The 27203-nt window shown below is 38.1% G+C and overlaps 1 protein-coding gene across 1 annotated transcript in view; it reads left to right on the forward strand.

Moving 5' to 3' along the window:
* The window catches only part of LOC129921832 (uncharacterized), a 56942-nt gene that overhangs the window by 28465 nt on the left and 1274 nt on the right, over positions 1 to 27203 (forward strand). Inside the window, exons 3-5 of the mRNA XM_056004959.1 lie at positions 13744 to 13845; positions 17538 to 17558; positions 18768 to 18864. Coding sequence (XP_055860934.1) covers positions 13744 to 13845; positions 17538 to 17558; positions 18768 to 18822 — 178 coding nt within the window. The 3' untranslated portion in view covers positions 18823 to 18864. The remainder of the gene's footprint in view (positions 1 to 13743; positions 13846 to 17537; positions 17559 to 18767; positions 18865 to 27203) is intronic.

Raw genomic sequence — 27203 nt, forward strand, 5'->3', positions numbered from 1 at the left:
AAATTTATGAAATTGATTCTCCGTATTTTATTTATTTAATTTAAAAAAAAAAAAATTTTAATGTGAGTCGTAATCAATGTATGAGAAAGATAATATATTTCGTTCTTACTGGGTTGTAAAGAAAGAAACATTAATTCGACATTTTGTTTTTAATTACGTTGGCATAGCGCCACTATCATAAGCAGGTACAGTGCGATCTGGTCCAATTTCTATTGAGAACACACACACCCATACACACTTACACACACACACACACTTATATACACACACACACACACAAACATACACACGTACATGGACATGTGGGTGGACGCGAGACCATTGGTTATACAAGGCCTGCAACGTCACAACCTGAGGGGAGTTTAAACCAATAACTCGTTTTCACGTCGTACAGACCTGGCAAGGAGCTATTGGTCTGTACTGCCCACAGGTAGTGACGTTGCAGGTCAGTGTTCAGGCCTTGTATAACGATTGATATGAAAGTGGTATCTGGGAGACAATCGGGACAAGGATTTGATAGAGAGAGAACTGGTGCGTGTCCGACATTAGGACTGTCCTTGTACGGGGACAAGGCGACCTTAAAACTCACTGCTCGCTTCCTTTCACATGCTCTAAGGGAGTAATTCTCAGCATGGCTCGCTACCAATGGGGTTTCTGATTCTGGGAGAGGTTTCTTTGCTCTAAGCTTAGCTCTAAGGGAGTAGTTCTCAGCATGGCTCGCTACCAATGGGGTTTCTGATTCTAATTCTCAGCATGGCTCGCTACCAATGGGGTTTCTGATTCTAATTCTCAGCATGGCTCGCTACCAATGGGGTTTCTGATTCTAATTCTCAGCATGGCTCGCTACCAATGGGGTTTCTGATTCTGGGAGAGGTTTCTTTGCTCTAAGCTTAGCTCTAAGGGAGTAGTTCTCAGCATGGCTCGCTACCAATGGGGTTTCTGATTCTAATTCTCAGCATGGCTCGCTACCAATGGGGTTTCTGATTCTGGGAGAGGTTTCTTCGCTCTAAGCTTAGCTCTAAGGGAGTAATTCTCAGCATGGCTCGCTACCAATGGGGTTTCTTATTCTAATTCTCAGCATGGCTCGCTACCAATGAGATTTCAGATTCTGGGAGAGGTTTCTTTGCTCTAAGCTTAGCTCTAAGGGAGTAGTTCTCAGCATGGCTCGCTACCAATGGGGTTTCTGATTCTAATTCTCAGCATGGCTCGCTACCAATGAGATTTCAGATTCTGGGAGAGGTTTCTTTGCTCTAAGCTTAGCTCTAAGGGAGTAGTTCTCAGCATGGCTCGCTACCAATGGGGTTTCTGATTCTAATTCTCAGCATGGCTCGCTACCAATGGGGTTTCTGATTCTGGGAGAGGTTTCTTCGCTCTAAGCTTAGCTCTAAGGGAGTAGTTCTCAGCATGGCTCGCTACCAATGGGGTTTCTGATTCTGGGAGAGGTTTCCTTGCTGCTCAGCAAACATAACTCACATTGAGTCGGAATGCCAACTCGAGCCTCTTTGATAGAAAGCCAAACGGTACTTGTCACTTATCCACAGTTTTCACAAGCTACAAATTAAATGTTACCATGGCAATGATCGCCGACATGAATCCATCAAATGCATTTAGTATTCAGGAAAGCTCATCAGATTCCAATTTCAGAACTAAATTAGTAACAAGTACCATGTGTAAAGAATCTTCAGAATATTTCACTCAGTAACTGATAAATTTGTTGTATAAATGTAAACAAACAGTTTTCCTCACCGACAATAATAATAATAATAATAATAATAATAATAATAATAATAATAATCTTTATTGTCCTTATGGAAATTTGTCCTACAATATGTGTATTACACCAAACAAAAAACATTATAGCTATAAGATACCAAAATGTACATTCACACCAGACTAACTCATAATTTACATGTGACAAGTTTATATCAGATTGTTTCTATTTAATACTCATACACCTCTTCTGTGTATTGTGTAGAACTGACTTGATCTTCAAGACTTTGTTCTCTTGAATGTGGGAATCAACTCAATTTTTTTTTATTAATGAAAGATAAACAGTTTTAACTTCCTTTTTGAATCAGTGATATCATTTACAAAGGTTCGCATTTAGGTCTTTGAGATGTGTAGTATAATCAACTAGAAATGCTAAATTAAACATCCATTTTGTCATCATCCATAAGACCTCTTATCCTTTGCCAGAAACTCTCTTCTAGAAAATCATGTGTGAGATTTTTCAGTTTCCAGAATCGACTGAGATCACTTCCTCTAGAAAGTTAACGCAATAAAAGAGTCTTTCAAACCATTTTCTCCGAATGAATTATATTCTCTTCTATTTTATCATCGTTTTCCGAATTTTAGTTAACTCTTTCTCTCCTAACTGACGATACCAACGTTGATTCCACCAGAATGTGGTAAATAATTACAGAGATAGAGTTCAACATTCCACAACTGGAGTCCATAACATGCTGCAAGTTTTGAAAGTGTTCCACACGCAGAGTCTTGGGGTGTGAAGCAATGAAATGTCAGATGAGGACAATCTCAAATTCTTTTAAGCAAGATCACAGTTCCAGTAAACCCATTTTCGCAAAACTACTTTTATTTTTGTGGCGAATGAGAAAAACTTGAAAGGAACAACATTAGCTAAGTTTGACATAGATCTAAACCCAATTCACTAGATTAGTAATACACAAACTAAGGCCCGCAGGCCACGGGTAACTTCTGTCTAGTAACGTGCTCTGTGTTTTGTCTGATTAGTTTTATAAACATTTGTGTAAATGGTTATTATCATTTATTTTTTTTGCACAGTCATGCTTTTTCTTGATTTTTTTTTAAATATTTTTTTCTATGGGTGAAATGCGCCCCTTATAATTAAGCAATACGCTATAGGTTGACCCCTCCTGGTTTAGAGTAGAGAGTGTTTGCTGTTTCAATGCTCGACTAATGAGTCTTTATCTCTTGAATTGTTGTGTAAACACTCTTCAGCCATGAAGTTCATTAAGTCTAAAAATTGTGATATATACATATATATCATTTATATAGCGCTACTTTCATGTTTATAGTATGCTCAGAGCGCTATGGTCCAATCGGTGACCGTTCATTTCATCCCCGGTCACTTCATCCCCGGTCACTTCATCCCCGATCATTTCATCCCCGGTCACTTCATCCCAAGTCACTTCAACCCCGGTCATTTCATCCCCTGGTCACTTCATCCCCTGGTCACTTCATCCCCCGGTCATTTCATCCCCGGTCATTTCATCCCCGGTCACTTCATCCCCGGTCATTTCATCCCCGGTCATTTCATCCCCGGGGGCTAAAGTGACCAGGGGATGAAATGACCGGGGATGAAATGACCTGGAACCGGTCCAATCTCATTTGTGGACCAGTGGGAGGATGGGGTATCTGGCAGAAGGTTTTCCTTTGCTGCCTTTAGGCAATCAGTAAACACAACTCTGCTTGAGTCGGGTGTCGAACCTCGAGCCCACTCTATAGGTAGCCAAGCCAATCTAAGTTCAAGCGCAATTAACCTCTCGACCAGGCTTCCCATAGAATGATAGAATGAAGTGTAATCGAAGAGCGACCATTGAGACTAAAGTCGTAAGCGCACCCCACTTGACCATATAGCATTCTATGGACAAAGCAAGTGCGCTGCTTTAAAAACAAATGTTGTTCTAGTTCTCCATTAACACAGAGCAACACTCACATACAACTATAAGGAAATGAGAAGGCTGACACACTCGCCAAGAGTGGGAGAACAAACTCACAAATAAACTCTGCACTCTATCCAGAAGAAATGAAGAAATTAATTGTAAATAAAATAAATGAGAAATGGATGAGCTCTCATCCAAATCACAAGAAAGATGACGATTACTATAAGCTATCCCGACAAGACCAACGTCTAATCTTTCGACTCAGGACCGGACACAACAGAATGCGACAACACATGTACCGGAAGCTCAAAATTGAAACTAGTGAAATCTAACCATGTGAAGTATCACCAGAGAATGCCGACCACGTCCTCCAAAACTGCTCTCTTTACCAAGAGGCCCGTATAAGACATTGGTCCCAAATCACCCCAATAGAAAGAAAACTATATGGAGAGCTCCCTGATCTGGAAACCACTGTGAAGTTCATCTCATATATTGGTCTAGTCATCTGAACACTCCAACATAACAATGATAACGGTAAAGAAGAAGAAGAAGAAGACAGAGCAACATTCGACGGTAATCCGCGAAGGAAAATTAATATAATTCAAGGGAGTTTGCTGCCCTTAATTTGTTACTTGCTGAACTGATCATGAATATTAATAGTTTATGACCTATAAAAAGCTTCCAGTAGCATGCTACTCTAATAGCCAGTGACAACCAGTCCAATTCCGGGCCTTCGCATGTGGCTTAGAGTTTAAATCTGCTCTTCTGAGCGGTCGACTCTAAAACTCAATGCTCCACAATTTTATTCACTGTATAAAATGTAAACAATTGATACAATATTCTCCCTTTTTATTATAAAGCTTATATCCACTCACTCTGTCTGTCTGTCTGTCTGTCTGGTCAAAAGTATGTACACGTTATTTCTCCTACATCCACTCAAGAATTTAAAACTTTTTACATGTATTCATTGGTATAGACAAGACATGAATCACTTTTTTTTAAAAATTAACTAATTAATCAATTAATTTTAGTAATTAATTTTTTGTTTTTATTCCGAATAAGGGAAATAATTTTTTACATTATTGAGAGATATAGTTGTACTTGTGGAGCTCTTCTCCCTTTAGATAAGCCTTTTTTTTTTTTTTTTTTTTTTTTTTTTATTTTCTACGTATTAATAAACTGTAATAAAATTGTCAGTATCTGCATATCTGTACAGGTTTCAATTTTGTAAAGATTCCCTTTGCAACTTTTCCCTTGTTTTTTGTTTGTTTTGTTTTTGTTTTTTAAACCGGAAACAGACTCTGAAATATATTTGAAACTTGCTTTTCTAAACTCCATTTATCTATTTTATTTTGTTTCGTATGTTGAGCCGGCGCTGCTTTTTAATTACAAGAAAATCTTTTTTACGATTCGACGCTTTGTCCCCGATCAGGGGAAAGCTTTTACTGTCCTCATCTGGTTAATGCACTAGTTTTGTTATCTCCCCTTCTTCGTCTCCCACTTTTACATCATCCAGTCTCCTCTGATAATCCTCTTACTAGCACAGCTTAACTTGCGTCACTACTTGATGGGTGGGCAGAACCGGAAATTGAACAATTGATGAATCTCAAAACCGAATTGAAAGGTTAAAGATTGGATTTGTGTGTGTTTTTCATTGTTTAAGTGTGTATATAATTTTTGTGTGGTTTAAAAGTTGTCTGATAAATACAACATTAATGTCACAAAAGAAGCAGCGAAGTAACAGCATACTAACGCACAGCATCTAAATTATACTTGAATAGTTTATAATTGTCTTCTTTTTATACAATTTCTTTTCCTTTGTTTACAAAACCTCTATTCGAGTCATAATTTCATGGAAGTCGGGTGGGTGGAACCTGAACGGTAATTTAAAAAACAACGGCTGTTATGATTTTTCTAGAAATTTAACAGCTGATGCATACCGCTAGATAGTTGGCAACATGGGGATAGGTCTAGTTGGGCCGTTATAATTTGTCAATGTAAAAAATAAATAAATGTAAATTTGGCTTGAGTACTAGACTTATATCTAGAGCCAACATCTGTAAAAGATTCCATGAAGTTTCAATCGAGTAGCGGTGAAAAGCCTGGCTTCTTTTCTGACCATCATGGCTTTGTATCGTGTCGTCCCGCTTCAGGTCATGCACGTGACCTTGATTTCTCCATAGAGCACGGTTTTAATGTCGGGATCTTCAGGCGCCAACCAGCTCTAATGGGTACCTGACATTAATTGAGGAAAAGTAAAGGCGGTTGGTCGTTGTGCTGGTCCCAAGACACCCTCGTTAACCTTAGGCCACAGGAACAGATTACCTTATCTCATCATCTGCCCCATAGATCGCAAGGTCTGAAAGGGGAACTTTACTTTTTACTGACATGATTAACACATCTCTTTTGCTTTTTTTTTTATCTTATCTTTTCTTATAAAATACAGACGTTACTTCAAAATAGAAGATAATGACGTCCTACTCGAGTTCCTAGGTCAATCTATGCATTTCAATAAATGCTTTAAATTCTGCTAAGTCACTGGTTTTCTGGCTAGCTCAGGCAACCCATTCCATGCTCTAATAACACCAGGGAAGAAGGAGTATTTGTACAAATTTGTCCTAGCATATGGGACGAGGAATGTGTCTTTATCTTTCTGTATTTCTGAGAATTTTATAAGGTTTTGTTTTTGTATTTGAAGATTATGATTTAATGTTTTAAGTATCATTGCTATTTTACTTTTAAGTCTTCTATCTTGAAGGGTTTCTAAATTTAATTACATTACTAAAGGTGTTACTTTAGTCTAATGTGAATATTCGTTTGTTATGAATCTCACTGCTCTATTCTGTGTCTGTTCTAGTTTCTTATATTTTTCTTGAGTTGAGGGGTCCCAAACAAAGGATACATATTTACCACAGGTTTTTCTGGAGGAAAAAAAACTAGAAAAATTTGAAGGTTTTTAGACATATTATTTACGGATTTTGACAAATTTGTTTTAGAATTAAGGAGAATATGTCGGTCTAATGTGAAGAGATTTTAATTGATTTCCCCTCAATTACAAGATGATATTCTATCTTTGCAGAAGATTGTTTCGTTTCGTACTTCCTGTTTAGCTAATTTTTATCAAATAATAACAATAATAAAAATAATAATAATGACAATAATAACTTTAATATCTTTATTATCCTGAGAGAAATATATAAATTTCGTCGTGTTATAAATCAAATAAAAGTTTAACAAAAATAGATGTAGTTTGTAATTTGGTGATGGTCATGAATTATCTTCAAATATTTCCGAGATTTATCTACTCCTTTTGTCAAAAAAAATCTATTTTTAGTATTTTGGCTCGTGTGACTGAAATAGATTAGATCTATCACGTGACACGTCTTACAAGATGAGCGCTTGATTAACTCCCGAGTCAAACGGAGCCAGACATGTCCGTGATTTTGTTTTTCCTTTGCGTTCGTGTGTTTGCATGTTCGTGATACTATTGACGTCTGCTGTCACACATAAGCTTGTGATTCAACTCATTGGCTCGAGTTGTTTGTACACAGCAAATGATCCAGAACAGTCGCTAACTCATCCAATGAATCTCTTCGTGCAGGCCGCTAACTCATCCAATGAATCTCTTCGTGCAGACCGGTCTTTATCCTAATTCCTATGCTAAAGTCCCAACACAACAACCATTAGAAAATTGTTAGTATTTTTTTATACTAACTCACTCGGTCTGTCTGGTCAAAAGTTTGTACACGTTATTTCTCCGACACCTAATCTCGGATCAAGATGAAATTGTGCACACTAATTTCTTTTACCTGACAATTTAAGAATCAATTTAAAAAAAACAAACAACTAATTAGTTTATTAATTATCAGCAATTATTATTTTTTGTTTGATATCTCGAAAAAGCGTTAGAAATTGTACTTGACTTAAGTGGTGGCATAATCTGAATTAGTCCCCTTTATAGGTTGCCTCTAATAATTGAAAGAAACGATTTGTTTAGCGCAATTTCACGCTTTTAGCTTTTTCAATACGCTATGATCCTATCACCTGACAAGACCTGTTGGGAAGACTGGGGATGGGAGGGGGGCTGAGAAGGGGATGGTATCTCAACTGAATGTTACTGCGTTGCAAAAAAAAATGCTCTATAAAAAGTGTTCACTCAAGGTCCAAGCCCAAGCCTCCTCAAGGGGAATAATTCTACTGATACCACCACATCTGTAAAGTACAATTTTTTTTCCCTTGTTCGATCCCAAACAAAAAAAAAAATATAATTACCAATTGTTAATTAATGATTTTGTTATTTTTCTTGTCATTGATTCTTGTTTTGTCAAGTACAAGAAATAATTTTCCAAAATTTCAACTTGATCCAATTTTGGGTGTGGTAGAAATAACGTTTAGAATAGTTTTATCAGACAAACAGACAGACAGACAAACAGACAGACAGATTGAGCTTTATAATAAGAGAAAAAAAAATAGACCAGAATGTTCTTCGAAGCTTCGACTTTATTATTATTAGCACGACACTCTCTTAACTTGGGAGGCGCTGTGGCTGACCGGTAAAGCGTCTGGTTTCCGGGGGTCCTGGGTTTGAATCCTAGTGAAGACTGGGATTTTAAATTTCGGGATGCCTGGGTGCTTCTGAGTTCACCCAGCTCTAACGAGTATCTGACATTAGTTGGAGAAAAGAAAAGGTGGTTGGTCGTTGTGCTGGCCGATAACCATGGGCCACATAAACAGATGACCTTTCCATCATCTGCCCTATAGACCACAAGATCTGAAAGGAGAATTTTATTTTTTACTTTACTTTATTAACTTAGTCTATGAGCGAAATTGTAGCTGATGTAGAGACGCACTTTAGGTGGCTGATAGTGAACACATAATTGTGACGACATAAATTCCAAAGCGAGACTGTAGCTTAGCTAGATTAAAACGGACAGTTTAGGCTAGGCTTTCATAGAGGTACCGTCGTGCATGGTAGTGACTGAGACTAGACTGCTCCCGTTATGAATTAAACAGTTTATACTTCATACGCCTGTTGGTTGTTCACTCTATTTGTGGAGTTGTATTATTCGTCTGCATGTAGAAACACGCAACCTATTAGCTGGACAGTACAAGTTATACAGACACTGACTCAGACATTTACATCTCTACACTTAACACAGATGGATTAATTTTGTACTTAACGCTTTGACTTCCATTCAAGACAGCCTTTTGCACCAGTTAACCTTTTGACCCTCTTCCATCTTTTAACTTTTGATCGCCATTTTGTCTATAAAGAAATTAAGAATTTAAAAATAAAATGGTGTTCAAACAAGATTTTTTAAACTATCATTCCTCAATTTCCTTTACACAGAGATGTCGTCTGCAATAAAAACAAAGTTGTTAGATTGGGAACTCTACTAGACTTAAAATGAAACTAGAACTACGCTGCAACAAATAACTTGAAAAACCTAGAAACCCAGATGCCTGTTGTGTGTATGAGCTCCTAAACATTCAGTTCATCCTGAAAATTGAATTTTAAAAAATCCAGATCTAATATAAACGGGAGGCAATCAATAAATAATGTTGTTTGCGCATGTCCGAAGCACTTGTCAAAGCTCGTGATGTTATCCTGCTCAAGATGTGGTCATGGCGACACTAGTTCACCAATTTCCAATTCAGTGGCCGTTGTTTCTATAAATACATTATAAAGTGCTCCTACAATGTTTTTTATTAAGCTATGCAATTTTAGTTTCGTAATTTTTATCACTGAACATTGCTGACTTATGCATGAAAGCAATAATAGTTTTTGATAAACAGCCCATGAAGAGTCAAACAGAGAACCGTTGGACTTATTTTGTTGAGTCAAGAGGGTTGAGGTGTTACACTGTTTCATCTTAAAGAGTGGACAGGCCTGTCACTAATAGATTTTACTTAAGGCAAAAGACTTAAGGAAATGGAGGAAGGCGGTCGACAGATCATGTGTGCTGCCCCAATGTTTCACATGTGAAGGTGACAAATATGTTCAGTCCTATCAAGAAACTGAATCTCTGCTCACAGTTATATTAAGGATATTGAAATAGCAACCAACCATCTATAAGCCTCTTACGCTTTGTGGTGGCTGAGTGGTAAAGCTCTTGGCTTTCGAACCGACGAGTCTCGGGTTCAAATCTTGGTGAAGACTGGAATTTTTTAATTTCGGTATTTTTAGTGATTTCACCCAACTCTAATGGGCAAGATAGTTGGTTCCTGATAAGCATATGATAGAAGTACCTATTGTAGCTGTCTTGCTGTGTGGTATGTAGGTATGTATAAACTATAATGATGAGTTCAAACCCCGCCAGCTGTCATCCCTCTTATTCTGTGGGAGGTTGTTTTAGGTTAAGTCGTTAAGACTTATAAATCTTTTTTTTCGGTTAAGCGTCTGAAGAGTGAAGAAAATGGCGGAGTTTAAAGGTAGCTTTAAGAGATCACAATAATATTCAAAAATCGCGGGTCACTGATGACATGTCAACATTTGTTTAACTAGGTGTTTTGTTAGGTGTTTGTTATTAGTGTTTTGTTTTCCTCGTCCTATATGCTAGGACAAATTTGTACAAATTCTCCTTCTTCCCTAGTGCTATTAGAGCATGGAATGGGTTGCCTGAGCCAGCCAGGAAAACCAGTGGCTTGGCAGAATTTAAGTCATTGGTTAATATGCATGACTGAATGCATGACGCGTAGGACGTAATCTTCTTCTTTTTTTTAGTAATGTCTGTATTATATAAGATAAGATAAGATAGTAAATTTTACTACTATCACTTATGCTTATGTTATTTAATAATTTTGAAACACATTTGAAATAATTACATATGTACGCCGATACATGCTTAAAAAGATTTACGAGATTCATGCAAATAGCATAGTTCAGTTAGAGTGCTCAAAATTATTTAAAATATACCAGGGCTTCTAAAATTATGTGGGTGCTCATTAATATGTATAACATGCACTTCGCGTTAACTTTACAAGTCGAAGAACTAAGAAAAAATTTTAATAGCCCTTAACTAAAAGTTAATTAAAGGGAAGTTTAGACCAATAGCTCGTTGCCACGTCACAAGTCTGTAAGACTTGGCAACGAGCTATTGGTTTCCACTTTTCACATGTGTTTTTTTTAACTTGAGCTCTTATTTAATTGTGACATTTTTATAGAAAGAATTAAAATTAATTAAGTTTTAGAACCATTGTCCTACGTACATGAAACAGGTCCCGCATAGTAATTATCCTCAAGACATTCAGTTTATGTCTAATTCTAATTGTTTGGAACAAAAGTACTTTTAAAACTAGAACCACTGGGCTACGTACAAAACATGAACCATGAACCTGTACCATATGGATGCAGTGACGGCTTTAAACGCATATTTTTGGTCTAGATAAGACTTTGTGACGAAAACCCACAGTATTAGAACCATTGGGCTACATACATAACTTGAAATAAATCCTATATGCTAAGGATGCAGGGCCTGTTTAACGTATAGTTCAGGTCTAGATTGAACTTCTGGGGCGAAAACCCACAGTTTTTAGAACCAATGCACTACACGCACGAGTGTTGAAAGGAAACAAGGTCTCACGGCATCAATATCTATTGTAAGGCCTGTATTTCTCATTGATTCCGTCTGCAGCTGTGTGGAATCTCATCTTCAAGTTTCAGTTCCATTGCTTCCTTCATTATCTCCATTCAACGTGGATACAATAATTGAGATCTGGCATTCTTCCCGTCATTAGATTAAGGCAGATATTTACATCCCAGCTCAACAGACCAGTGTCGCTAAATAAGCATTTCTTTAGAACAACATTTTGTTTCTGATATTAGCAAGAATGTTTATACAAACTCATGCCATCCCAAGCCTTGGCGAATGAAAGTCTATTATTAGGTTAAACATTACAAAGATTATTGATGGGTTGGGGTTAGGGGTTTCCCCACAATTCCATCTCTTAAGTGCACACAGCAAACCTTTGTTTTATTTCAATGAAAACATTTCGCCTTTTTTTTTCTCAATTTAATTATTTTAAGCTCTGTTATATATTTCAATTTAATGAAGTGAAGTATTTCTAGTTTGATTCGTTTTGTTTTATAATCATTTCATTGTATTACTTTTCAAAATGGTTATTGTTTTTGTTTTTTTTATTTGGGAGGTGACATGTTAAGAAGAAATAGACGCCCACATGCAAGATGTGAGGCGTTGTTTTATAAATGTCTTTAAGGAAAGCTTATATCAACTCACTCTGTCTGGTACACATTTTGAGCACGTTTATTCCCCCACTTCCCGTTTTCGGATCAAGTTGAAACTTTGCACAATTGTTCATTGGTGATGACAACACTACAATCAATTAAAATAACCAATTTAATCAATTTACTATGGTTAATTAATTATTTTGTTTGATACCAACAAGGTAATATAATCCTTCAGTATTCACAGACATGGCTAAATATGTGGGGCTTCGTTTCCTTAGATAAATGTACACGTTATTTCTCCCACTTCCCATTCTCGTATCAAGCTGAAACTTTAAACAATTATTTATTGTACCTTTTTACCTTGACCTATCCCTTAGTCTTTTGGACCGTTGGGGCACCACGCAAGATCTGTCGACCGTCTTTCTCCATTCCTCCCTGTCCCTTGCCTTGTTTAAAACATCTATCAATGGTAGGCCTGTCCATTCTTTTATGTTGTCCTCCCATCGATTTCTCTGTCTGCATCTTCTTCTTTTCCCTGGTACTGTTCCCTGAAGGAAGGTCTTTGCTAGCCCCGTGGATCTTCTAATATGGCCATATATTGTACCAAACAAACCATAAATCAATTTTTAAAAAGTAATCATGTAGCCGATAAAGTATTCTTATTTTATAATTGTATTCGATATAGAAAAATGGGAAATAACTTCTACCTTGTTGAGAGGTTTAGTTAATGTGTGGAGTCATTTCCCTTAGATAAGCTTTTTTTTAAGTATTTTTTTTTTATTTTGCTTGTTTACCGTCTAAAATTCCTTAGTGTTCCTTAATGCTCTGTGTATACGGCTGTTGAGTCACTGGCATTCTTTTGTGGCTTATGAAGAACTTTATAGTTTGATCAATAAGCTACTACCTTTTCTTGGTATTATTACTCCTTATTTAGTCATGAGGCGAGGTGGCTGAACGGTACAGCGCTTGGCTTCCGAACCGAGGTCCCGGGTTCAAATCCTGGTGAAGACTGGGATTTTTAATTTCGAGATCTTTGGGCGCCTCTGAGTCCACCCAGCTCCAATGGGTACCTGACATAAGTGAATCTTCTGGTGTGTAATGTCATGACGCTAAATATTAATTGCCTTCTGTTCCAGTAGTCACGTGGTCTTTGATTCATTAGGTCACGTGCTTAATAGCTTGGATTCCAGGTGCCACCTGGATGTTTGGATTTAATGGTTTACATGTTGAATGCTTTCATTCATTGGGTCACGTGGTAAACAATGCTTAGAGTCGTTGGGTCACGTGGTTAAAGTTTGAATTCAAAGGTTTACATGTGGAATGCTTGCATTCGTTGGGTCACGTGGTAAACAATGCTTAGAGTCGTTGGGTCACGTGGTTAAAGTTTGAATTCAAAGGTTTACATGTGGAATGCTTGCATTCGTTGGGTCACGTGGTAACAAATGCTTAGCGTCGTTGGGTCACGTGGTTAAAGTTTGGATTCAATGGTTTACATGTTGAATGCTTGCATTCATTGGGTCACGTGGTAACAAATGCTTAGCGTCGTTGGGTCACGTGGTAAAAGTTTGGATTCAAGAATCACAATACCTCCATTTAGAAATGTTTGCATAAGCCAATACATTTTAGAATCATCAACGGACATTTAAAGAAAGTAAAAAAAAAAGTTACAATACCTCAATTCAAGATAGAGTTTCATGAAACCTGGAACCAGTCAGGACTCAGCCAGGACCCAGCCAGAAACGAGCCTGGACGCTGATCTCAAAAACGGCTTTAATGATTTTCCTAGAAATTTAATTATTGATGTATATTTTATTTTATTTTAAGTTGTATAATGTAGGTATTGTTTTTTTTTAAATGTATTTTTAAAACGTTTCTTTCTTATTTTTCATTGTCCTTTTAATATTTTCTCAGTCTAGGCTCACCTTGTCCGTCAGAATGTTTGCCCATCAAGCTAGACCCATACAGCAAAAGATCTCTTCGTGTCAATAGAGGCAGAAACTTTATCGGATCTGGGTGAGCTGCTTGTAAAATTTTCATCAAATTTAAATTTTACCGAGTCATATTGAAACTGAAAAGACAATAACAGAAGAAGTCATAGAGTACAATAACAGAAGACGTCATAGAGTGGGATAGCAGAAAGGCAAAAGACAAGCCACAATCCAGATAATTTACAATCTTGCAGTGTCTGGATGTCGCGTCGTACGCTCTCTAGAATATTTTCTTGATGGTCGCTATCTCCGTCTTCCAGCATGAGGTTTGGGATTGGATATTCCAATCTTCAAGTCTTCCAGCACTAGGTTTGGGCTGGGATGTTCCAATCTTCAAGTCTTCCAGCACTAGGTTTGGGCTGGGATGTTCCAATATTCATGTCTTCCAGCATGAGGTTTGGGCTGGGGTGTTCTATTCTTCAAGTCTGAAGGAAAGTACGAAATACAGCTGAACATTTCGGACACAGGTTGACCTCACCAGACACATACGCAGACAAGGAAAATGTAGAGCCAAGCCTTCGTCACCCGGGATGACACATAGCTATTTCGCTTGTAACAAAAAAAAAAGTATTCGATGGTTGGCAACAGTGATCTTTCAATAGTGCATCCTCCTTCACATTACTTATTTTAAAATCGCTTCATTTTCATTTTAATACATTTTTCTCTAAGGCTCCATTACATTGTCGTCACATTGCTTCAAACCGCTTTCTCTTTTTTTCGTCAATTGCCTAATGAACGTAATCAGGACTTTAACAACCAAAGTTTAAACAAACAGCAGATTACTGTGTTTATCTTTTAAGTTGAAAAACTCGAATTAAAATCACATCTTTCGAAGTTTACTATTACGGATACTAAATGAATCTTGAGGATACTTAATACATTTTGAGGATGCTACATGAATTTTAAGGATACTAAATGAATTTTGTTTCCATTTAAGTGAATCTCGTTCCTGGCAGTGCAAGAAAAGGACAAATAAAAAATACGCTTTTCAGACTATGCGATCTATGGAAAAGGAGGGGGTTAGATGATGATAGATAGATAGATAGATAGATAGATAGATAGATAGATAGATAGATAGATAGATAGATAGATAGATAGATAGATAGATAGATAGATAGATAGATAGATAGATAGATTCTGATAGTTCGAAAAGAAAGTTGTGAACCCTTCTTATTGCAACATGTAAATGAGCATGCAAATAGAACCTATCTATTAACTGGATCGTACTTCTACGATGGAGGATGTTTCATTTACTGTACAGAATATTTGCTATATGTATTATTTGTAAGTTCCTGTCACCCATCACTAATTGAAAAGGAAGTTTCAAAATTCATCATGCAATCACTGCTAAAACATCTCTTAAATTTAAATCATCATTAAATCATAAGTCATTAAAAAATATAGTAACAAATCGAGCAAAGGGAGACCGGAGTGTAATTTATTTTCGCAAAGCTTATACTTGACTTTTAACTTTTAAATTAAGGATATGCTTTAGGCTATACACTTAAGTTACATCCTCTGATGTTATTTCATTATTTTCCTTTCTCTGTAAAGTGGCTGTAATTCTCTCCCTTAGAATCTCCTGGATTCAAATATAACTGCGAGCTCTTAAAATTGCGACAGGAATTACGAATAGGACGATATTTCCCTGGGGTGGAATTCTGTCTCATCACCGGCAAACAAAAAAGAAGCTGAGTTACAAAAATAGAATTACACAATAAGGATATGATGAGGTCGCTCAAGATTTCGGTTTTTGTTCTAGGACTTACGGTGAAGGGAGAAAAAATTAGCCCTGATGTAACTTCCGCTCCCGGAGGCAATAAAACTTTCACGTCTTTTGGCTTGCAAGACTAGCTTAGCGTTCTCAAAAAGTTTGGTTTTAGTTTTCTTCTAAAAGTTTGACTCACATTTTATTAGATAATGCCTTTGACATGCTAGAGCAGCTGTTCTCAACCTTTTATGCTCGGTGACCCCTTTTTACAATTCCCCACTCTGCCGCTACCCCCTCCCGCACACACACATACAGCAATAGATCAGTAGTCAATAACAATCCATATTTTGGATCGTCTTAGGCGACCCCTGGCAAATCTTCAATCGACCCCCAAGGGGGTCGCGATCCACAGGCTGAGAACCCCTGTGCTAGAGCAAGTGGTTTTTTATTCATAGTTTTCCTTTAACGGAATACTTCCCACATTCTGAGTACTTAGCGGAACTCTTTGCTTTTTTTTTTTTTTTTTGAGATATTGACTCACGTAATGGCCTACTACTTCCAGAAGTTCGTGGAACACATATTCAGGCCTGGCGGAACAGTGGGGTTCCGAGGAACACAGTTTGGGAAACACTGGTCTTGGGCTTAAGTGCTGTTAAATAGAACTAATCACGATCGGTAGATAAGTATATCCCAACAAGACCAACGTCTAACCTTTTGACTCAGGACCGGACACAACAGAATGCGACAACACATGTACCGGAAGCTCAAAATTGGAACCAGTGAAATCTGCCCATGTGGAGTATCGCCAGAAAATGCCGACCACGTCCTCCAAAAACTGCTCTCTTTACCAAGAGGCCCGTATAAGACATTGGCCCCAAATCACCCCAATAGAAAGAAAACTATATGGAGAGCTCCCTGATTTGGAAACCACTGCGCAGTTCATCTCATGTATTTGTCTAGTCATATAAACACTCCAACATAACAATGAGAACGATGAAGAAGAAGAAGAAGAAGGTAGATAAGTCGGTTAGTCGTTGTGCTGGCCATGCAATATCTTCGTAAACCGTTATTTGTAAAACCATCAAGTTTAAAATTAAGTTATTTGTTAACAAAACGTTCTTATTTGGTTTCCTGGCGTGAAAATACATGACTTCCAAATGCGTTATAATTCCATTTTAGATCATGCTGGCCTGATCCAATGTTTTGCAATGCTCTAACCCTACTCAGTTGCAAGAGGTGTCGAAGAGATACACCATAGTATAATTAGTAGTCCTAACGCTTATGCCTAACACCGCAAAGCAGCAGTGGTTAGAAATCAAAGAAACATATTTGCTAGGCCAATCACTTGGCTGACGAGCTTCATGAATGTACATTTTTTCATTTTGGGCTCGTCAGCCTTGTTTTGCTACCCACCTAGGAGAAGGAAAACTCTGAATTCAAACCTCTGCTGCCTGGCGGCTATACACAAACATGGAAAAGGCTTCGGGAGTCAACCCTGATAATACATGAATCAAATAAAAAGACGCGGAGAAAGTAAGCAAGGCGACAACGATTCGACTAAAGCTAATTCGCAGGCTGTCATTTCATTCTGTGCCGTATTTAGACTTTGAAATAGCCCTAAGCAGTTTGAGATTTGAAACCATTTGGAGACCTTTTATAGGTCCTGATATTATAAGCCAGTAGACCAGTGGTAAATATTTCTTGAGGGCCCCAAGCTGTTTGAGGTATGGGATCCTTTGGAGGCCCTTTATAAGTCCAGATATTATATCAGTGCTAAATATTTATTGGAGGCCCTAATATATAGCTTGTGTTGCATATGGGTAAATACGGCCCTGATCTCATGCAAACTCTATGAGACTAACAAAGATAGATTTAACTGTGCGGGTCTATGCCTTTTGTGCTTTTAAATTATGAGGTGAAAAAGTTTTAAATGTCTTATTCATGTTTAGTTATAAGTTAAACTATTTTGTTTAAAATTGTTTTTCAATGTATTTTCTCCTTCACAGATCTGATAGTGGGATAAATAGGTAAGAATATATATTTACACTGGAGATAACTGTCAAGGTACTTAGTGCATCGAACTAGATTTAGTTACAAGGTAGACTTACTTAGAGAATGAGATATGATCTGTTTTAGAGTGTTTTTTTTAAGTGAACCAAACTAGATTAAAGGACGTAATTATATTCTTTTTTGAAGTAACATCTATATATATAATTCTCTTCTTCCCTCAACAGTTTAAACGAGAAGTAAGGGAAAGATCACTCTCTTATTTCTGCGGATAGTCACCCCAAGAAAAAAATAAAGGGGGGGGGGGGAGGGAAGAGCACGTTTTCACAGCTCGCTACGGATGGCTGCGCGCTGGACTGTCATATGTAATAAATAAGATAAGATAAGAAAGGCACATTTCTTGTTCACATATGCTTGGACTGCTTGGATAATGTTGAACCAATACTTCTTTTTTCTTTAGTGCTATTGGGGGCCCGATGGTTGAGTGGGCTTGGATCCCGAACCTTGGGTCCAGGGTTCGAGACTCGGTGAAGACTAGGATTTCGAATTTGAGGATTTTTATAGCGCCCTTGAGTCCACCCAACGCTATTGGTTACCTGACTTAAGCGAGGGAAAGTAAAGGTCATTGTGCTGGCCACATGGCACCCTGCTCGTTAACCGTTGGCTGAAAGGTCTGAAAGGGGAACTTCTTTTTTTTCTTTTACTCTAGTGCTATTACTGCATGGAATGGGTTGCCTGAATCAGCCAGAAAAATCAACGACTTGGCAGAGTTTAAGTGATTGATTAACATGCATGGCTGGATTGACATATGGACACGCGTAGGATGTAAACATCTTGTTTTTGAAGTAACGTCTGTATTTTATAAGATGTGTTCTACACTGCTTTCATCCTTATTCTTTGGAATCGATAACATTGTCACTATTATTATTTCAAACTAGATCTACCTGACATTAAAATGTATTCAGTGAATTGAACAAGTTTGGCTTTTTTTGTAGGTCACAGCTGGGGCTGCGTATCCACGGGAATTATTGCATTCCTTATTAATCTTTGGACTCGAAGGCCTTATTATAATTATTATTATTATTATTATTAACTAGTCAATTAGACGAGAACTGTTTATAATGACGTAATCATCTTATTTGAAGTAACGTCTGTATTTTATAAGATAAGATTTCGCATTACACAACGTGTACATAAAAACAGGATTATATTTATTCTTATCTCACCAGCTTTGATGATTATCTTTTTATGAGATTGTTGGGGCGCAACTTTGGAGAACCGTAATAGACTTCACGTCTTGACATTTTCATAGACTGGTCTCTATAGGTAAGCTTATTAAATCTGGTCTCTATAGGTAAGCTTACAACAACTGGTCACTATAGGTAATCTTAACACAACTGGTCTCTATAGGTAAGCTTACAACAACTGGTCACTATAGGCCAGCTTAAAACAACTGGTCTCTATAGGTAAGCTTACAACAACTGGTCACTATAGGTCAGCTTAAAACAACTGGTCACTATAGGTAAGCTTACAACAACTGGTCAATATAGGTAGGCTTAAAACAACTGGTCACTATAGGTAAGCTTAAAACAACTGGTCACCATTGGTAGGCTTAAAACAACTGGTCACTATAGGTAAGCTTAAAACAACTGGTCACTAGAGGTAATCTTAAAACAACTGGTCACTATAGGTAAGCTTAAAACAACTGGTCACTATAGGTAAGCTTACATCAACTGGTCAATATATGTAATCTTAAAACAACTGGTCACTATAGGTAATATTAAAACAACTGGTCACTATAGGTAAGCTTAAAACAACTGGTCTCTATAGGTAATCTTAAAACAACTGGTTACTATAGGTAATCTTAAAACAACTAGTCACTATAGGTAAGCTTAAAACAAATGGTCACTATAGGTAATCTTAAGACAACTGGTCACTATAGGTAATCTTAAAACAACTGGTCACTATAGGTAAGCTTAAAACAACTGGTCACTATAGGTAATCTTAAAACAACTGGTCACTATAGGTAATCTTAAAACAACTGGTCACTATAGGTAATCTTAAAACAACTGGTCACTATAGGTAAGCTTAAAACAACTGGTCACTATAGGTAAGCTTACAACAACTGGTCACTATGGGTAAGCATACAACAACTGGTCACTATAGGCAAGCTTAAACATATGAACTTAATATCAGATTACATATTCATAAAAAAAAAAATTCTCTTTTGTTTCTCTGTATATGTACATTATATTATTTCACTGTATACTGTATAGCCAGTATCAGTCTTTTTTTTTCAGAAATGTTTCATTCCAGTAAAAAAAAAAGTTTATATTTGTGAATTTATAACAAAAGGGGATTCGCTCCCAGATGAAGAATTCAGATACGCACAACTAAAATATGAAGTGAAAATCGGATTTTTAAAAAGCACTTTTTGGATCTAACGAGGCAGACGGACGAACAAACGGACAGACGACACAAAATAAAATGCGTTTTTTTTCACAATTACAGGGGCCGCTAAACATCAGTACACAACGTCACGTTTATAGGCAACAAGCTTGACTTGTGTCATCTCCATACCGTTGCGGATTTTTTTTTATGCAATTTTTTAGAATGGTGATTTTTCAAAGTCGAAACTTTTTTTTTGGTCATGTCCGAAAGTCATCTTTTGTGGACAACTTGCGATGGGCTCAATAAAAGCTGGTCGTCTCCACCTCCGATATATGGATGTAATCAAATCAAGTTGGACCTGAAAGCAGTCTGTATCGATGTTGGATAGTGGAAGATCTAGCCCTAGATCACACTGAGTGGAGAGTGAGATTGTCGCAAAGAAAAGCTATGGACAGCGAAAAAGCATTGGCCTCAGCTATGGAAGAAAAATGGCTGCCTTCTCTACCGCTAAAGCAAAAGACACCATAACCTACGATACATGTGGACGGAAGTGTCTCTCAAGAATATGGTTCCACAGTCACATGAGAAAAAGTGCTCAACCAAGTGAACCATAGTCGTTCTACGACTTAAGGAGGTCAACAAATATATAAGAGGTCTCGACTAGTGTGAAACAATAACCCGGAAAGGTTGTGGGCCTCAGTTTTTTGCGAGGTTGTACAATCGAACTTAATTAAATAGTTAAAAATTCATGCATATATTATGCAACTTAGTTTTAGATTTTATCCCCGCTGGCAAAAAGATGAGGAACTCGTCAACTCGTCAATAATCTGAATAGAGGAGAGCTGAACTGGTTCGGTTATACTGTAAGACACAGCTAGCTGTTAAAGGTGTTTCTTCTACGTATAGTAATGTAATGGTGCGCCCTATAGCATATTTATATCCGGCCGGAGCCGGATATGGCCGCCGGATAGTAAACTATGATATTGCTATAACTTAGCCAAATAACCTCAACGAAAGGATTATGAAATAACAAAATAGAATGTTTAATAACCAAATAGGAAACTAGATCTAGAATTACACTAATCACAGCACAAGCGTCGTTTTCATCTCTAATCATCGGCCATCTTGACTTCTTCTCTTTTCTCTATCGTGTCCTCTGGTACACAATGTCGCGCCAAATGACAGTGCGCAATGTAGAGTCATAACACTGCCCCCTCCTTAGTTATGTTCGTCCCGAACATGACCAGATTTTCGCTAGGGCTGAAGAATTGTCAGTGCAGATGAAGTTCTGGCAAGAAAGTTATAGTCCCACTGGAGGCCAGGTCATAAACACACTGTCATTTCAAGCCATCTCCAGAAGGTAGGCCTGTCTACACATGTCCATTAACCACATTATCAGTGTCCAGTTTCCGCTGAAATTGATTCATCTTTTACTCTGCTTTGTGAAGGCAGACGTACACACGTTTGTCAAGTCCAGACCTGTTGATGGTTTTTCTGGTATTTGCATTGTTCATTCGAGGTGCCGCCCGTAGAGTTCTTATTAAATTTCTGTCTGCAGTTAGTACTGGTAGCCAAACAGTAGTATTGGACACAGACCCAACTTTGTCTGATTTGATCATGCCCATTGAAGCACTCATATCACGGACATCGAAAGCAATAGTTTCACTCTGCTTATAGGTCACTCTTCTAGTTTCTTCATCTAGCGTTTTCTTTTCGGGTCCGCGCTTATCGTTGAAAAGGTTGCCACTTTCTTTATCTTGAAAGCTAGACGCATCTAATGTGTCATTATGATCATCGACGGCGCTGCCACCACCAACACTTTCCTTGTAACTACCCGTATAGCCACAACAGTGATTGGTTGATGTTTCAATCTCCGCTCTTCTAGGATGTAGCTGGCCTTCCAGTTCAATCCACTTCAGTTTGTCCCTTTTATGATACCTGTTTACTGACAGATTAGACCATTTTGGTATGGTCGTATGTTCGATTCGTTTCACCTGAATGCCTTCCACACCATCATCAAGCAATGGGAACTCTATGTGTCCATATTGTAAAGTTCCACTTCCAATGTTTAGAGATAAACCGAATTCCTGCATAAAATCCAGACCCAGGATGCAATCGTCGACAACATTGGCGATCAGAAAATCATGACCAAATGGTTGACTTCCTATTTCAAAATTAAGCCGTACCTGTCCTAATATAGGTAACAGTTCGCCACCTGCCGTTTTAAGAGTAGAGCCATTCACTCGTATTATTTCCCGATCACCAATCAGACTGGGTCCAACTATCGACCGCGTAGCCCCTGTGTCCAAGAGGAACCTATAAGAACCAGCGCCAATCTTTCCCTGCACTCTCAAGGTTCTGCTTTGTTCTAACACTCTGAAAGGAGTCTTTATTCTCGGGGTTTCGATTTCCTGGGCTGCCCGTTCTTGCTCCCTAAGCCCGTAGAATCGTAGCGGTTGACGTTCCGATGCACAGCCTTGGCCTTGGAACAACATGTTACAATTCCTCCGTAAATGACCTGGAGTGTTACACTTCCAACAACGAAAAGTCTTTTTACTACGCCTTGAGGTCTGATAATGTTCCCGTTCATTTAAAGCCTTTTTTACCATTCTTCGAATCCGCCTCGGCAGATCCTCTTCTTCCGCCACATTTAACGTCCGACAATAGTGTATGCTCCTCGCTGAAACTTCGGCCGCCTCGTAGGACAGGGCATAGATGAGGGCTTCGTTGATTTTCCGTTTTCCGCTTATTCGGATGGCTTTCTTAAGTTCCGAATCTCGCACTCCATCTATGAAAGCATCTGTGACCAGAACATCCAGAAGTTCCTGTGTTGCCGATGGGAAGGCAAGACGGGCGAGACGTTCCACGTCTGCTGCTAATTCCTGTAATGTCTCTCCGTTTTTCTGTTGTCGATTCTTTAATTGCATCCTGAAAACTTCCTGCAGGTGTTCATTGCCGTATCGTAGTTCCATTGTTTTGACCATGGCATCGTAATCTGTCCGATCCGTCATAGTCTGTAACAATTCGGCTGCCTTGCCTCTGAGTGCCAACATGAGACCAGTTGCCCTATCTGCCTTGGTAACCCATCTGTTGACTTGCGCCGCCGCCTCGAATTGTAATCGATACGCCGACCAAGACACAGAGCCGTCAAACACCGGTGGTTTAATCTTCCCCGTCATTTCAGTCACAGTGGCTCCCACATCGTGTTTCTTTTCCAGCTCCGCCTTCATTTCATTTCGTAATTGTTGAATTTTAGAATCAACATCTCCCACCATTTGGGACCTTAATTCTGCGACCTCATTTCTTAATTGTTGTTTGAAACTGTCTATGCCATTTTTCAATTCGGTCACAAATGATTTTATAGAGCCCAGTTCATTACCCATTTCTTTTTTAAGTTCATCCTTTAATGATTTCATGTCTTCTTTCATCGAGTTCCCTATGTCAGTATTTGTTTTGCCTTGTTCTTGCATCATGTTCCAAAGCTCCATCATAGTCGGTTCTATTTCAAACTCATAGGTCTCCGGGTCCTGTTCTTCCTCTATCATGCTTTGCCTAAGACGCTCCATAAGTGCCTCCTTGTTGCCGCTCACCTTCAGCTCTCTACCTCTGAGTTCCTGCCTAAGTTCCTGTAATGACAGTTGACTAAGTGTTTTCTTAGACGCCATCTAGTATTAAAACGTTGATCAACTAAAAACAAAACTTATGTTGATTTACCCGAAAATGGACTCGTTCGATGTCCCATACATAGATCTAGACCATCTTCTCCCCTTTCGTTGAGGATCCCACTTCTGACACCAATTGCTATAACTTAGCCAAATAACCTCAACGAAAGGATTATGAAATAACAAAATAGAATGTTTAATAACCAAATAGGAAACTAGATCTAGAATTACACTAATCACAGCACAAGCGTCGTTTTCATCTCTAATCATCGGCCATCTTGACTTCCTCTCTTTTCTCTATCGTGTCCTCTGGTACACAATGTCGCGCCAAATGACAGTGCGCAATGTAGAGTCATAACAATATTTATCTTTTTTGTTTTAAACTCTGTTACTAATTGATGAATTAAAGCTTAACGGTATTGATAAAGAGATGGACCTATCACAAACTAATCTCTGTAACATGAGAGTGTATGTAAAAGGCCACCAACTGTAAAGAGGTGTGTGTTGGATGGTCAATGTAAAATATGTAAATATATATATTCAACCTGTTACTAATGTAGATCTCTCAAAAGTAAAGTGTAATCTGGGTTGTATAGTGGGTAGGTGTAAGTGTTCATGTATTTCAGGTCATCAACTGGTCATCAGGCTTGTAATTTAAAGGCCATGGACCACTTCTGGTGCTAGCACTAAGTGCTTGATACCTGTAGAGGCTATTTGCTAATAATTGGAATCTGAAGCGTTGTAGGTCAATATTAAGTGGTTTAAATTAATTCTATTTTATTAACAGCGGGAACATCAAGTATACCTAGTTAGTATTTATAGCTTCATCCTTGGATGGTCCCGAAGCATATATTAAATTGTAGTGTGTAGGTCTGTTATTAAGATCTATACTTAGATCTACAGTTATATAGGATAGGATGGAATGGGACGGCAGACATTTGTATTTCCCATGGTAGTCGATACTTGATATTGTAAAATAAATTTAGGTTGAAATGTGCAGTTGTGTGAGTGGCAAAACATGTAGGTCACAGCTGGGGCTGCGTAGCCACGAGAAATACTCCATTCCTCATTAATCTTTTTTTTTTATTATAGCTTTTATATAGCGCTACTTTCATGCTTATAGCATGCTCAGAGCGCTTTTGGTCCAATCTCATTTGTGGACCAGTGGTGGGAGGGGATATCTAGGAGTTGGTTTTCCGTGCTGCCTTTAGGCGCTCAGTAAACACAACTCTGCCCGAGTCGGGTGTCGAACCTCGAGCCCCCTTCTAGGTAGCCAGGCCAAGCCAAGTTCAAGCGCCTTTAGACCACGCTTCCCAGACTTGATATTGTAAAATAAATTTAGGTTGAAATGTGCAGTTGTGTGAGTGGCAAAACATGTAGGTCACAGCTGGGGCTGCGTAGCCACGAGAAACACTGCATTCCTCATTAATCTTCGGACTCGAAGACAAACCTTATTATTATTAAGTTCAACCAAACAGAATTCATTCAGCATCTATGTATGGTGCTATGTGTGGGATTTCGAGTCTAAAGAACAATTTAGGTTTGCCTAGGTTTTTTAAATGCTCTGCCAGGAGAAACAAACGCGTTGAGAAAACTCATCAAGTTTGAAAAATTACGGCAGCGAACTTCACAACCATTAAATTATTGCAACTATTATTTGCTGGGCATTAAATTTGAAAAACAATTACGTCACGCTCTTGAAAATTTATATATTTTTTTAATATTTAAAAATTATTTTTTTTTAAACATAAATACAAATAAATATTCTTAAAAATTTACAAAACAAATGTTGTCGGATGTTTCATTAATTTTTGTCTTTTAACCCTTAAAACGCGCTTGGCAGTTTAGCCTTTAAACATCAGAATTGTAATTCCATTTTGTCTGCACTCATTCTAAAACAGTTCAGCACTTTAAGGGTTAAATAAAGTTAGAATCTTATAATCAGGTCGAACATTTTTGTTGTCATTGAATACCATAGTTAAACTTCATTCGTATCGGAACATAGTCCTGTAGGTAATTATATCTATAAGTAGAAGCGTTACCTTATCCTTACAATTGAATTTGAATAGTGTGTTTACATAGTAATCTCAGTGGCATAGGACAAAAATTAAATAGTTTGTTTCTTTTGTTCCTCGCTTTCTTCAAAGCTTAACCTAGATCTTGTCTATTCTTGTCTATTCTTGTCTATTGTATGTATTGTCTCGTGCTGTACTGGGTCACAAGATGGATAGTGAAGAGGACAAAGGCTATGAAGACATTATTTGTACTGCTAAAAAAATAAAATGCATTAGTTTTAGCGCAGTGCAATGGTGCCCAACGTTGTTATGGGCAGCGGGGCCGTATAAATACCAAAACGTGTGTAACAAGCCGCATAGGCGAATAAAAAATAATGATTAGAAAGAGTCGGCTTCCAATGGGGCTGGGACCTCATTATGCCCTGTGGACTGGACAAAAGTTTCGTCCGCCGTGCAGTCTTAAAGACCAGCGGGTCTCAGTCTGGGGTTGTGTATCACTGATATTCTGCGTGAGATAAAACCAAGAGAGAGTTGTCTAGGCCATAGGCCACCAACCAGCTTCCTCCAGGCGAATCTGGTATAGGTTAGTCTCTAAAATTGTCCCGTCATCTTTCCCTTCTGCCTGGCATCTGCTTCCGAATCTCGGCGCCATGTATTTCTGGGCCGTCCCCTATTTCTCTTTCCTTGGGGGGTTCCAGGTGAGGCAGGTTCCAGGTAATATTGGATGCAGGCTTTTGAAGGGTGTAGTCTATCCATCTCCGACGTCATTAAAGGATATTCATGCACACACAGAAATTCATGCGGCGTTGTAGATAAACGATTCATATTGCTTTAAGGTTTGTATAATACAAAAAAAAATGCCAATATCTGTACAAGAAGTAGCACTGAATGATTATGGGAAGTTTGCATAGTTAAAATACAAAGAGTCACATAATTGTTTATAATTTATCATTTTAATATGGAAGATCATAATATATAGCACTGTAGGCGCGGTGGCTGAGTAGTAAATCGCTTGGCTTCCAAACCGGAGTGTACCGGGTTCGAATCCTGGTGAAAACTGGGATTTTTTGTTTCGGTATTTTTAGAGCGCCTCTGAGTCCATCCAGCTCAAATGGTTAGTTGCGGAAAGGTAAGTCGGTTTAGTCGTTGTGCTGGCCACATGACACCCTCGTTAAGTGTGGGTTACAAAAACAGATGACCTTCACATCATGTGCACTTAAGGTCTAAAAGAATAACTTTACTTTTATGTAAGAATTTCGGCCTAGAACAGCCTGACCCAACCCACGGCATGTCACAATAGTCTTTTATAAATATAGAGTTGAAGCTAGGTGCTGAAACAAATGTGATACATACATATATTAGACATAAATGGATAGCAGCACCAGGGATCAAGTTACTTTCTCTCTTAAAAACTTGGTCTCTGGTGCTGCTGTTCATTTATGTTTAATATGTGTTTGTAATCTTTTATAAGCAAACAGTTTGTTGAAAGGGTAAACTGTGCTTCTATTATTTCTCATCTAAGTCATTTGGACAGTGTGTTTAAGTTAGCAATAGATCTTCGGTTTTTAATTTGTACAAAGAAATGACCATGCCAAAG

The sequence above is a fragment of the Biomphalaria glabrata genome, chromosome 11, assembly GCF_947242115.1.
Source record: "Biomphalaria glabrata chromosome 11, xgBioGlab47.1, whole genome shotgun sequence".
Classification (NCBI taxonomy): domain Eukaryota; kingdom Metazoa; phylum Mollusca; class Gastropoda; family Planorbidae; genus Biomphalaria; species Biomphalaria glabrata.